Source organism: Anthonomus grandis, chromosome 11, assembly GCF_022605725.1.
Source record: "Anthonomus grandis grandis chromosome 11, icAntGran1.3, whole genome shotgun sequence".
In the NCBI taxonomy this organism is placed as follows: Eukaryota; Metazoa; Arthropoda; class Insecta; order Coleoptera; family Curculionidae; genus Anthonomus; species Anthonomus grandis.
In genome coordinates, this window is record NC_065556.1 from 14,449,797 (window position 1) to 14,465,083 (window position 15,287).

The following is a 15,287-nucleotide window of genomic DNA, read 5'->3' on the forward strand; positions in this document are numbered from 1 at the left end:
TCAACCACCAATACAAACGTCACAACCTAGGTGTAGATGTGTTGGTTATGACGGTTGTTGCACCCTCTTAGCCTCGATAACAACTATTTATTAACGGTGATGTAACAAACCGGCGATTACAACTATTCATTAACGCCATGGATTCACATTCTTAACAGTAATCAATATTGAAATTTGTGAATTTCTATTAATAAAGAACGGGTTATGGATATTCATCTATCTTTATAAAATCTTAAAGAACTCCATATAAAGCAGTGCATACCTCTGACAAAATCAGCGAAATGGACTGCTTGGAAAACTTAAACAAAAATACTAAGCTAGTGTCGAATCTATCGATCCTAAATATCTCAGTATTAAAGCTAATCTTTCTTTTAAAGGTATTGCTTTTCGAAATGTTGTATTTTTTTCATGATTCTTGAACCGATTATAGTTATCATTTTCTCAAAATTACTAGGAGACAATGTATGAAAGTGGAGGTTTTCAATATTAAGTACACTAAATAAATTACTTCCATTGTATTTGCTTCAACTTTTAAATACCGATGTAACCCACCACCGTCTCTTCTTTCTCATTTTAAAACTTATGTTTAAAGTACGAGCCCAACTAGTCTGGACCCACCTTAAGATTAATGAGAATCAATAATACACCGCTAAACGTTAACTGCAAAATTTCCATTTACAGAGTTCTTTCCATCCTTATTGTACAACTGTCAATTGTCCAGCAATGAATGTTACAGATTTCTGTAAGATTATTGACTTAATTAAAGAAAAAAATGACATATGCACATTCTGTCATGCGTCATGTCATGCGCACAATTACATATATAAATGAATTCCGGTAAACATTCTTCTCTTACCCGAGATTTTTTTTGCTAGTTCTTTGGCATTATTTTCGCAAGATACAAATCCCTTACGGTTTTAACACATTTAAGTGCATTATTACAAACAAATTCCGTCTAAAATTCGCATTATTTACATCAAACGGATAACGGCAAAACAGGGAAAAAACTTCAACTTCTTACCGGCAGATTGCCAAACATGGATTCTTTAAGGCGTCTAGCTGGCCGAGATCTTTAAAGAATTTGTCATACAAAGGCTACACCTCGACGTTTACAGTTTATCCAGCAGTGTTTACGGGGTGGTTTTATATGTAAGTATTATGAAAAATATGACTTTAATATCATTTAAACATTCTAAGCATGAAAAATGCAACATTAAAAATGTATGTCAATGGACGTCCCACGGTCCGCCATTATAGTTAGGTCAATAAAATGTCTAATCAAAATCAATTTTCTAATAAACAATTTACTGTTTAACTAGTTTATTACACGTATATTAAATAGTTTGGGGTTAATATGGTATGCATGTACCAGAGAATCTTTATGATAACATTCTGGTGTGTCAATTTAAATATTTCACTGATTATCTGAGTGGTTCTCCATACAGATTATACCCTACATTTAACTAATATTAAGGTAATAAAGTAGCAAATGACTTAAACTGTGGTCTTAAACAGGGCAAAACTAAAATCTTTCTCCTTTTTTGATATTTGGAATGTACAATTATTTTTAGCTACAATCCATCCCTCTTAAAACATTCCATCTATATTAATTAGGTGAAACACCACTAGTAAACTTTGTCAATTGACATTGCCATCAACAGGTCATAATTGGCCATTGTGAGGTCTGGATGATATGCCACACTATAAACCTGTAATATAAAACAAAACATTTAAGTACTTTCATATAGCAACAAATGATTTTTACAACAAACCACATGACTTATCTCTACCAAAAAGCTTATAATGAAAATAGAAGAAACGATTTTCTGATTGCATCCACAATCCAATTGTCTTGTACACTTCAAGATTAAATTATCTTTTATTCTTTATTTATGCAATCAACCCCATTACAAAATAAAGAAATTCAAATACAAAATAATATTTTAGTCCCTTAACACCCAATTTAACACTCCATAACAAAAATAATACAGTCAATATCATATGTTGCTACATTCCAACAAGTAATATAAACTATTAAAACAATAACAAATAACAATCCATATTATCCCAATATTTGAATAAAATTAACAATAAATAAAAATATATCAAGTCATTTACTATTAATTAAGATCTAACATTAATCAATAGCAATTCACTAATCCACATTATAACAACCAGGTTATGAAAGTAACAAAAAAATAGTAATAATAATAATAATAATAATACCCGATGACACTAATAGATCTTTGAACACTGAAATTAGATTAAACTTTTAATTTTCTTCTTAAAACTAGGTAAAGTAATGCCCAATATTTCAACTTCATTAGAATTAATAAATTTAAGTGTCAGTTCAATTGGGGAGTGGGATGCATAATTAGTGCTATAAAATGGCAGTGAGAATAATCTATTATGCCCAAAATTCCTAGGTGGTATATTATAAGATATTGCACCAAGGAATTCAGGACAGTTTAACTGACCATTCACCAATTTATACAAGACTACCAAATCAGCATAAACTCTCCTTTGCCTCAGTGTTGATAAGTCCAACAACCTCCGAGCATCAGCATAAATGTGATCGTTGGGAATCCTCATAAGAAGCTGATATAAACAAAATTGAATAAATTTATTTTGGACCCTTTCTAGGTCAGTACAACAATTTGTGTAAAAAGGGAACCATATCATTGATGCATATTCCAACTGTGACACAACAAGAGACATATATAATCCTTTTACAGGTCTCAACAGAAAATTCCCTGCAATTACTCAAAACAAAGCCTAAAACTTTTGAGGAGTTAAGAACCAGATTAGTTATATGTGTGTTAAAGTTTAGGTGCTCATAATAATATCAAATTAATAATTAATTACACCTTAAAGATCCTTAATAATATTTACATGACTGAAGAGAAATGCCCTCTATATTGTAAAATGAGTCAAACCTTTTATTTTTCTTGTAGAAACTAATAAACTTACATTTACTCACATTCAGAAACAGTTCATTGGCAATATACCATTGATTGAGCATATCTAAGTCACTCTGTAATAAAACTTGATCAGAAGAAGAAACTACTTATAAAACTTGACATTGTTGGAAAAACCAAAAAGAAACTGTTCCTAAAGCACTTATTTATATAATTTATGAAAATGATAAATAGTAAAAGAGAACAATGCCCCCCCTTTTGTACTACTTTCCATGGTTTGCACATTGTTTCTCAATAGACAGATCTGTGAGCAAACTCTCTTACTCAATAAAAAGAAAATTTCTTTCTATTACAGAAAAAATGTCTAAACCCTACTTTTATTCTCAACTGGTTCCAATCGGGTAGAGTTCCGGTTGCCATCGGCAGCCTTCAGAGTAGAACTATAGAAAAAGTTTGTATGGTCTTGCTATTACTGTTGTCTTTTTTTATTTATATAAAAAAAATATTTATCTTTCTTGTGGGGATGGGACGTTTTTATTTATTTATTTATTAATGGAATCCATTTACATTGTAATTATAGAAAAGATATAATAAATTACATCTAAGCTTGAGAAAAATATCACACTACATATCACTCAATATAAAAACTCAGTAGTAGCAGCTTTGAAAATCAAAAATTCTCGACTATCAATCACCCTATTTAGCTAATTCCTATATTTGGAAAGATCTTTGAATCTGTGCTTAAGATACAAATTGAAGGGTATTTTGGACTCAATTCATTTTTCTATGAAAAACAGCACGACTTTAGGAATTCGCATTCAACCAGCTTGGCAGTTATGGATTTGTGTGAGAAGGTGCTTGAGAGCTTTGAGGGTGGCTTACATTCTCATGCCACATTTAATGATTTATTGAGAGCCTTTGATTGTGTTGACTCCTTAGTTTGACCTTTCCGTCGACTCTCCAGATCAAGAACTGGGGTTTTGCACTACGGAGTAAAATTTTTTAATGCTCTGTAAGGGCTATGCCACTTTGTATATTCAAAAATAAAGTTAAATTTAAGATTTCTTAATTAACATCCCTTTTTACTTGTTTGAAGATTTCTTCACTCCACTGTGGCTTTTTAGGAGTATTGTGTTTTTTATGTTTATTTTGATTTCTGTTAAAGCTGCTTTGTATTTGTTAGTTTTACTTAATGCTTAATCCTTGATGTATTTTTATTTTAATTGTGGATTATCTTATCATATTATACTGCATGGGTTTTATTATTATTGTAATGTTAATTGTAATGCTTTTTTTCTGTATTTTGACTTGTGTTAGAGTTTTTTTGCTTTTTGGCATAAATAAATAAATAATCCTATGGACAAATGTCAGTGTATTGAGTAGAAGGTGCTCTCTGACTAATAACCATTCTAAAGCCTGTAACATGTCTTTTATTGGAGTCAATCTTGGTTTACCCAGTATTATGTGCATGACCCTATTTTGCAACTTTTGAAGTCGAGACAACTCATTTTGTTATAATAGAAATTATACACTAGAACAATAATAGAAGTAAGGTAGAATAAGTACATCGTGAATAGTTTTTTTTGTCCATAAGCTTAAGTAAAGTGAACATCTAAATAAATAATAAATCTTATATGAAATCTTCTTAATGTCCTCAAGTGTATGACCTTTAAAATTTAAGTCCCAATCTATCATCTATCCATATGCCTAAGTAATTAATTTTTGTTACATGTTGTATTGAATGTTCCCCTATTTTTATATTTAACTGTGCTGGTAAGTGTCTGTAAAAACATTCCTTTGCTATTATCATATACATTCAAACAAACATAACATCTAAAACACTTTACCATAAAATTTACACACATTACCAAAATTAATCATAGCAAAACAGATTGAGAGAAAAAAAAAACATTTTTTTGATAAATTTCATTAAAAAATAAAACAGAATTTAGAGGAAGTAAATTAAATTATTTAATAGGAAACAAAACTAAAACACTAAAATGATGTCAGAGCACAGGTTAAAAGGTATCATTAAAAAAATTGTCAAGGCTATAATATGCCCTGGATAATAAAAGTGATTTTAATTCCTTTTTGAATTTCTTAACTTCTAAAATTTGTCTGATACATAGAGGAACATGGTTGTAAATCTTTTTGCTAAGGTATATAAGTGAGTTCTTGGTGAGGGAGGATGTAGGGATTGGTAAGGGAAAATCGTTAACCTGGCGAGTCATATGACCAGTGTTAGAGGGAGGTTTAGGACATTTATGAATAAGAGTAGCTGTTTCTAAGATAAAAAGAGTTAGGATTTTTTGAGATATAAAGAGATGTTTACAAGAATCTCTTAACCCAGCGGAACATAGGTATCTAACTGCCTTTTTTTGAATCACAAAAATTATGTTTAATAATCCCTTTAAAACCCCTAAGGTTGCTTAAACCCCAAAAAGGCAAGCCATAACGAAGATGGGACTCAATAAGAGAAAAGTACACTGAATGTGCAACTACCCCTCCCAGCTCATGCCCCGCCATTCTTACTGCAAAGCATCCAGAGGATAATTTTGATGCAAGATTTAGGATATGATCTTCGAAGCGAAGGCGACCCTCAATGGTAATACCAAGGAACTTACAGCTTTCTTTGTTTTGCAAGAGGGAGTTTTCACTAAACATAAGGCCCTGAACATCACACTTAAATCCCATAATAAAGGTTTTGCCCACATTAAATACAAGCCTGTTTGCAGCGCACCACTCCGATAAAATCTTAAGATCCTTAAAAACCTGGGCTCTAACATTATCAGAATCTCTATGATTCCATAAAATGGTGGTATCATCAGCAAACTGAACCACTTTGCCCTGCAGTTTTAATGAACCCAAGTCATTTACATAGAGCAAAAATAATAGTGGTTCTAACACTGAACCCTGAGGTACTCCAGTTTTAAGGGATCTGGAATCGGATAAACATCCAGACACTGTAACTCTTTGAGTACAATTAGACTCCAGCCATTGCAATGCCACACCTCTAAAGCCATAATTATTGAGCTGAGACAGCAGTATTCCATGATCTACACAATCAAATGCCTTGGATAAATCGCAAAACACTGCCGCCGCGGACTCTCCAGAATTTAAGGACACATAGACACTCTCCAAAAAGTCGAAAACAGCGTCATGAGTCCCTTTTCCCGTTTGAAATCCAAACTGATTTGCAGATAAAATGCAATTATGTTGCAAGAAAGATAAAATTCTGATTTTTGCAAGTTTTTCAACTATCTTCTATCTATATATCAACTATCAACTAACTATCAACTATCTATATATTCTTATCTTATTACTCTTACTGTAAAACTTACTGACAATAGTTTTTTGCTTGATTTTCATATGTGTTAGAAGGCTAGACCTAGACCAGCACACACTCCACATCACACCTAAAGCTGACAATATGTCTTTCAAGTTAACTTCAAGAGAGAGGAGATTGACATTAAACCATTCTTTAAAAAGTTTAAGGCTGCTCGATCGCCTCCCTTCAATAGAGGTACGACCATTATAGACTTTATGTGAGAAGGAAACAAACCTCACAACCAAGATTCAATGGAGTGTCCACATACATTTTTTTATATTCAAAACTGCTTCTGGAATCTGTGCACTTCAAAATTTAATTGTAACAGTTTCTCTAGTTCAGGCTTGATCAATTTACTTTGCATGTGTCCCAAACTAAGTCTTAGAGAGTCCAAATTCTTCAAGCATTGCCCTATAGAGCACATTTTATATGCAAATTTTTGCCTGTTTGATACATTTAAGAAGACATTTCAGTAATTATGAAATATTTTGAAATGCTCACATTTACTCGACTAGCAATAATAATTTTGTTTTCATAGATTAAATCTCATGAATACTGGAACATTGATAACTGTTTCTAGATAAGAGCATATCCTCAGAAGAATCATTTTAGGACAGTTTCAATGGAAAATCAGTTCCTTTGTAATGCAAGTTCCTTTGTAGCAAGAAACATAAAAGATTCATTATTAAGATGTCAAACTCATCTTTCTACCATTTTTTATGTTGAAATTCTAAGTGTGCAGCCACACATAAATCTGGTAGTGGACAAGGTGATGGAGAGTACTTCATATTGCTTGAGAGTTGCTGGTGTGGATGCTTATTTAATCAGACAATTAAACAAACAATACAGAACTCAGGTGATGGTGGTGTTGTTAGTATGGAAAAATATCTCTTGCTAATAATTTATATTTAATTGAAAATTCAACATTAAAATTAAAGTTTCACAATCCATTTTTCACATGTAATTTTCCAAAACTCAATAGGCCTAAATAACCTAAAACGCGCGAAAATATTAAACAAATTTGTGTGGCCCTATGTGTGGCAATACATATTTAATCTAAGTCAATTGAACGTTTTATTACATTTTTTTAAATTTATTTATTTATTTATTTATTAACGTAAATTACATTTGATGAATGTTACAGTTTACAATATTAATACTAATTCTAGTTATCTGAAGCTTAACGTTAGTGGCAATGAACAGTATATGTGTCCACAGAATGGAAGAATAGAATATCAAAAGAACTACATAAAACACCCATAAAAGAAAAAAAAAAGAAACATTGAATTATTTTATTGCTCAGTTGTGCACAATAGCTTTCTTTCCTTCACACTTAAATTTATTTGGCGAAGTACAACTAAAATAATGTAACATATTACAATATTTGTTAACCTTATTTGAGATTCGGTTTACTGGGCTGTAAAGCAAGTAAAATGTTCTGCAATATGGCACAGCAAGAGGGATCTATTACGTGTATATGAATGGTACATGAATTTTAAAGGTGGCTTAACACTCTGGGCTATCTATATAGTTATTTAACACTTTGTACGTGAAACAAACATCATAATACTCTCTTCTAGCAGACAATAGACTTAGGTTTAGGTATGACATAGTAAGTTCACTGTTTAATATTATCCCAGACTTAGAGAGTGTATAGCTAGCATATCTTAAAAATTAATTTTGAATTGTGTCAATTCTGTCAATATGAATTTGAAAATAGGGACAACAAGTAAAGACCTCACATATGCAATATACAATTGTTTTCAAGCAATTAGTTTTAAAGCAAGTTATTTTATTGGTATATTTATTATAAGATTTTACTATCAATCAAATGAATTTATTAAATTTGTTCTTAAGAAACATAATTACATCGGATTCATATGCAATCATACTTATCTATTTAGGAACATAAACAATCAATTATTTTAGGCTAACATGATTTTTTAGTCTCCTGTTGCATCATAATAAAACTCAAAATGGGCATTCAAGATTTACAACACTTTTTGGAAAGCGACAGTCTTGAGGGAGGTTCTGTATCAGTTGATTTACTAAAAATTGCAAGAAATGTTAGCCAACGTCAACAGCCACATCAGCCAAACAGAAAAATCAGACCTATGGGAGGAGTGAACAAGCTTAAACTTATAGTAGATGCTGAAAATTGTCTCGATAGATTGTATGGAGGGTATTACTCAGATTGGGCTTGTGGTGGGCAATGGAACCGTATGGTTCAATACCTCTCATTGCTCTGTGGTGCTTTGGAACATGGCAACATTGAAATAGCTGTGGTTTTCAATGGAACTATAGAACAATGCCGCATGGAAGAATGGAAAGCTGAACAGGCTGTTATTCGGCAAAAAGTTGGGATGGTTCTAAAGCATATTAACACCAAAGGAACTCCACCTCCTAAAGTGTGGTGGGTGCCTCCCATTACTTTAAGATCTGCTCTTAGAATGGCTTTAAGACATTTGGGAGTCACAGTGGTAAGTGCTATATATAGATCTTTAAAATAAACATTATGGTAATTTGTTGATATATCTTAAGATGTGCACAATGGATGATCACCATCAAGAGACCATTGCTTACTGCAGAGAATATGGATTTCATGGATTGTTGGCAGATGATTCTGAGTATGCTGCCTTTGATCCTCCAAGATATTTTTCATCTGAACATTTAAAGATGACATACAAGGTATATTAGATGAAGGCAATCAGAAGAAAATTTCTTATTGATTTTTTTTTGTAGGGCTCAATTGAAACGAAGGAATACATGTTAAGTGTCTTAACTAAGGCATTAAACATTACTCCAGATCAAGTCTGTGTAATGGCTGCTTTACTTGGAAATTTTTTGCTTCCCGAAGCTGAACTGCAAGATCTATACAAGAAGATTAATCTTACCAGAAAAGATGAAAATGTATATTAGTTTTCAAAGTTTAAAATAACCTTTTTCTAATATGCAAATTATTGTAGAGCTCTGAACAAGTAGTCAAAACTCTAGCGGAATATGTGAGTGCTTTACCATCACCAAGCCCGCCAGCAAATATGGATGCATTAGTTGCTGCAGTATTTGGATCACTAGAAGATAAAAGAGCCGCTAGATTTAAGCAGTCTGTCCAATATTACTTAAATGGAACTCACAGTGGATTTTTGCAGTACTGTGCCCCTGGTAACTTGTTAAATTATTTTTTCGTTGTATTTATTTGTGATTTATCTGTAATTGCAGCCAAAGATAAAAACGAACGTAAACAGAAACACGCTGAAAAGAAAGAACCGCAGCCGCAGAGCCCCAAAGAAGAAAATACCGATTTAGACGAGTCTGGATTTGCATCTGAAACTTCTGAGCAACAGGTACTTTGGCGTATTGATTTTGTGCAATGTCTTTGTACTTATTTTTTTTTTTTATTTAGAGGGAAACTCTTCAGAACTACAACATGCTTACTGCCCAAACAGTGATGTCTTCAGATCTTGCAGAGATGGACATGTTGATCAAGTCAGCAGGTAAGTGTACTATCTCAAATTAGTAGTTATTTTCCAAAAATAATAATTTATTTAACAAAAATAGTGTAGAATAAATTAATAAAACTGAGATGTGTGTATGTCCAAGATATTAAAGATGAATAAAAAATAAAAAAAAATCTGAAATTTAGATTAGATTGAAACCGAAACAGTTAACATATATGTTTCAAAATTGTACTAAAACTTTCAAACTAATTTAAAAACATCTTAATGAGTCCATATTATGTACCGTCAAACGGGGTGAATCGGGACGACTATTAGATATTTATGTTATAGTTTTTTATACAACTGCCGAACAAAGTTAAAATTTAGCAGAAAGTGACCGTAGTCCATACAACAGCAGAAATATGTATTCGATTATTTTTTAATTTCCATGGATTATAAAAAAAATAAATAAATATAGGGTGTCCCGATTGACCCCGTTTTGGGGCGAATTGGGACGCGCCGTTTTAGGCCATGTAAAATGCATGTCGCCCCGCGTATGAGGTGAATCGGGACCAAAAATTAAAAAAAAATTATATTTTTAAGTATAAAAACAAAAAGAATACTACAGTAAAATACAAAAAAAACTGTCTTTATTTTACAGTTTTCAGTTACAAACTTAAAAAAACCACACTAAAAAAAATATTTTCAGAAATAATATAATGATATTAGATAGCATAAGATTTTAACTTCAATTGTAAAGGAAATTTGTATCCTCCTCGTCGCAACTCGGTTGGTTTAGGTAGTTTTTTATTAATTTGTTCCGGCGTAATCATGCAAATATCTTCCACTGTTGGAAAAATAAAACAATTTTTTATTTTTCGGTTTGATCTGAGAAATTTAACTTCAAAACTTTTACCAAAGAGTTCCTTAATTTGCCCGATAACATATTTTTCCACTTTATTTGTCCTAAACTTAACCTCGACAAAATCGTCAGTGGCAATGCTTTTTCCATTGGATGCTGTACATCAAAGCACTCATCTAGTTCCATTGCTTCAGATTCTGCTTTATCTGACTTAAGTTCGAAAATGTCGTCGTCTTGAGAGTCTTGAGGCACTGTTGTCTTGCTTGTTGACGGTTGCGGTTGCGCTTTTAAAAAATCTGTGGTAGAAATGCTTTTGCCTGGCTCGACTGTAACTTTCTTTTTCCTTGCCACAGTAGGCTTGCATGTATTCCTGCTTTCGTTAAGCACTTCTACCACAGATTCCGTCCAGTCATTAGGATCATCTTCTTCGAGGATTCTTTCTGTTGGCAACCTTTTCAAAACTTGATTTCTATCGATGGGAATGATTCCCGTGCCACGAAAACCGCTTTTAATCTTTTATGTTAGAGTTGCTTCTAGTTTGCTTATAGCTTGCCTTAGTAGGCTTGGAAAATACTCCTTCGGCAAAGAACCCTTGTATTGTTTTTTCCAACCTTCTAGAGTTGACCTCCAAGCCTTTTTCATTGGGCCAAAAACGGACACGTGCTGTGTTAAATGGGTTGAATTTGGCGGCAAAAAAAGAAAACCGAATATTATTTTCTTCGCATAATTCAATCACCCTATGTGACAAATGACTACACAAATTATCGCCAATGACAACTCTTGGTGCCGGACGCCTCTTCAAGAAAGGTAGAGCTATGGAAATGAACCAGTCTTCAAACAATGGCTGGTCGAACCAGCCACTTTTATTTCGTCCATACCGCGCACCTGGTGGCCCATTTGTCAACCAAGTATCGTATAGATGCTCGCTTTTATAAACAACAAATGGGGGTAATAGATGGCCATCACCACTTACTGCAAACATCACTGATGTCGATTGTTTTGTTGAATCGATGATCGGTTCTGGATGCCTTGTTTTTCTTTTTACGATGACCTTTTTCCGTCCGGGATCATCCACAAAGCATGTTTCATCATAATTAATGACAGACTCAAGTTCAACGTTTTGCAAGTTGGTTTGGAGATTATCGACGTATTTATTTACTGTTTCCCGAGTCAAGGCTGCACGAGACCGTTTGATATTCTTGCACAGTCTCTCAGTCAGAAGTTCTTTATGTCGGACACAAAACAAATTCGCCCAATCAATACCCGGCATATTATTTTTAAATTTCGCCACTCTTACCCCTTTTCTATCAAGATATCCCTTTAAAATGTATCGAATAGTAGTTTTCTCCATTGGGTATGCCCACTCTCCCGCCAGTACTATTAAATGGACCAGCCTGGATTCCTCAGCTCCTGTCAAAATTGTTTGAACACCTTGTTTCTTTGGCTTCTGCTTCGCATGTCGCTGTAATGTCGATTTTGGGATGTTATATAACTCCTTTGCGTCTGGAAGAGTTATCTGGCCTCTTTTGAACTGCCTCAAAGCCTTTCCAGTTGTTCTTGACTATAATTCTGATAGACCTTAGTCCCAGGCGTTTTTTGTATTTCCGGACCATTCACCCCTGAAAGCGAATTTTTATGTTTAAAAATTAATAATAAAAAAACTAGGCAAAATAATTTAACAAAAGTCCACTCAACATCTAGAAAATACCCACAGGTATACTATATTAACAACCCAATGCTCAAATCTCCCAATAAAAACCTTTTCCAAACAAAGTTAGCAGCAGATTGAAAAAACGTTAAATTTCGCTCTAATATGTGGACACCTGTACGCACTGGAATCTTCCAAATAACTAACGGCCACGCGTAAATGTCAAACAGCTGTTGTGTCTACAACAGGTTTTTCATATTATCCATCCTAAAAACATTTGCTGCATGCATGAAAATCACGTGTTTGTAAAAAAATGTCAAACTGTCCCGATTGACCTCCTGGTCCCGATTCACCCCGTTTGACGGTATATAAATCTTTTGAAAGAAAATAAATTATTATTTGTTCTAAAAATAGGCTTGTTTTGTAATTTTAAACGGAGCATATAAGGATCATTATTAAATGCAGCCCTAATCACTATCGAAATGAAATACGGTTTTTTGGAATAAATTATTATTTATTGCAAATAGTGTGAATCTAAAACAAAATAATTAAAAATTAAAGATTAATTATAAGTTTTAAGGTAATTTTAAATAGGATGGAAATAATTTTGGTTTTAAAAATCTTACCCTAAGGACATGTTTTTAAGCAGTTACTACTGGTTGAAAGGGAATTTTAGTGGCAATTAATTACCTTTTTGTAATCTTTTATTTCATCACATAATGTGCTTTAAGATTTTATCTATATGAGTCTTGTTTTAATTCTACACATAATGCGCAGTGCTCTCTTTTGTATCACAAATTTATCAGACCATCTCACAATTCTACCCTAGCATATAACTCCATACTGTAGGATGATAAGAGTGCACATTAGCATAATAGGTTGCCACCAATGTTTTTTCATGCAGTTAGTTGATGCTCTTAACAAAAAACAAGCAGAGTTAAGCATTTTGCAAACTTGATCTATCTGTGCATCCCAATCTGAGGTTAATCCACAGAAAAATTACTGATTTAGATAGTTTTACATTCTGGATTGATCTTGAGATTGGATGGTGTTAGGCAAGTTATCAATATAAACCAGGAAGAGAATACCTTTGACACACCTTCTGGGATCTTTATGAAATAGCCGTTTTAAACAAGAACCCGGTATACCATACAATTCCACTTTATTAAGTATCGGTTCGAGGGCGTAGAACCTGGTTAATAATTGCTTGTTTAAGGTTTCTAGGCCAATGAAACAAGAGGGAGTGGCAAAAAATCAAGTGACAGTATGTTTTTAAAAAAAGCTCATTACATATTCTTCAGACCAACATTTGCCAGACCAACATAGTTGAGCAAACTTATTTCATTACAAAGTTACTTAGGCCCTAAAAGACGGTACAATATAAAACAAAACTAATTATACAATATACAAACATTCAGAGCAAATCCTTGTACCGGGTGAGTCAACAAGATCATACAGTATCAGACAAAATTGAAGCAACTTTTAAAAACCTATTAGTTGTTTCCATATTTTCAATTCCATACTAAAATATATTTAATTTTTGCAACAGTTTAGCTCAGACAAATGCGTTTATATTTAGTTTGATTTGAATTTGATTTTAAAATCATTGAATCGTTTATCTTCATAAATAGTTCATCAACATTCCGAAATATACTGATAAATTTGAAGCAATTTTTCCAAAAAAGTAATATTAGTATTTTGTTAAGACTGAAAGTGTATAATATATTCGCATTCCTTCTTATTTAAGTATGCCTCGTGAAACTAATTTTTCGATTGATCCTAAGCTCCACAAATTTTGGCCAATCTGGAAGATGCTAAAACGAGAGATGCTAGTGTCCTCAAGAACAATTCAAAGATCTCTGGTCAAAGCTCTGAAGGCAAAAGGACCTGCAAAGAAACCTTTGCTTTAAAAAAAAATAGGGGCAGTAGGTTACTTTTTGCAACTTTTTATCGTAACTGGATGGGCAAAGACTGGATAAAAGTGTTGTTTTCCGATCAAAATATCGGATTTTCGGTAGCGATGGTGTGAAGTGGATACGTCCACCAGAAGGCAAAAAACTACATCCTAAATATGTTACCTGACAGTAAAGCATGGAGAAGGTAATATAATGGTGTAGGATTGCTTTTCTGTAGATGGTATGGGGCCATTTTAAAAAAAGTTGCGGGAAAAAGGGACCGATTTGAGTATCAAAACATCCTCTAAAATGTTATGTTGCCCTCTGCAGAATGCATTGCAGAACAACTTTGTGTTTCAACATGACTAAACTTGCCCCCAAAATTGTAAAGCAATGGTTTACGTTGAAAACAACATTAAAGTTTTGATAGAAAATTTATGAGAAGTAGTAGACAACCAAATTCGAACAAAAAATATCAGAAATGCGACAGAATTACATGAAGAAGTCGAAAAAGCTTGGAAGGCGATTGATGATAAGGCCATCAATAATAATTTAATTGATTCCATGACCAGATGTTGTGCAGCCATAATTGAAAACAATGATTACTGGACTTAATATTAATATTTATATTTTATAGTTTTTTTTATTAAGAATTTTTGCTTTAATCTTGTAAATATACAAAACTTGCTCTGATTTTGTCGAGCTCATACTAGGTTTTTTGTAATAAATTCATATATTTAGATAAAAACTATAATTAATAAGCCTTAAATCTTGTGTTTGTATTTCCTTTTAAAGGTGTTTTCTCTGTAAATAGTTGTTGCTTCAATTTATTAAAGTGCCTTTCCTATCAAAATAATCAAAAGTTACTACGATAAATTAACTTAATTTAACTACAAAAAATTCTACGATACTGTATGTGAATTAATGTACTTCTGGACTACTGCATAATTAATTGGATATTCTATTTTCAAACGCAGGGCACTACAATTAACTTACAGTTTTTAACATAAAACACCCTGCATATAAGGATATTTTTAAATTTTGGAAAGAAGATTACATGCATTTATTGATATATCTATTATTAAGTGATAATACAAAAAACAATTGAAAAAGGTAAAGAAATAATAAAGACACTACAGTCTACACATTTTGTTATGGTGGCGCTGCTGTTTAAGCATCAATACCCATTTTAGGATGAC

At 32.7% G+C, this 15,287-nt stretch overlaps 1 protein-coding gene across 5 annotated transcripts in view; it reads left to right on the plus strand.

Annotated features, from left to right (window-relative positions):
- The first annotated feature begins 804 nt into the window (after nucleotides 1-804).
- The window catches only part of LOC126741868 (constitutive coactivator of PPAR-gamma-like protein 1), a 59,579-nt gene continuing 45,096 nt past the window's right edge, over nucleotides 805-15,287 (plus strand). For 2 of the 5 annotated variants that reach the window (XM_050448312.1, XM_050448314.1), the window contains exons 1-6: nucleotides 806-1,149; nucleotides 8,194-8,726; nucleotides 8,788-8,934; nucleotides 8,989-9,156; nucleotides 9,213-9,590; nucleotides 9,650-9,740. In XM_050448312.1, the coding sequence (XP_050304269.1) occupies nucleotides 8,223-8,726; nucleotides 8,788-8,934; nucleotides 8,989-9,156; nucleotides 9,213-9,590; nucleotides 9,650-9,740 (1,288 nt within the window). In that variant the 5' untranslated portion in view covers nucleotides 806-1,149; nucleotides 8,194-8,222. Of the gene's footprint in view, nucleotides 1,150-8,175; nucleotides 8,727-8,787; nucleotides 8,935-8,988; nucleotides 9,157-9,212; nucleotides 9,591-9,649; nucleotides 9,741-15,287 lie in introns of all 5 variants that reach the window. The other 3 variants (XM_050448315.1, XM_050448313.1, XM_050448317.1) reach the window with 3 other exon arrangements.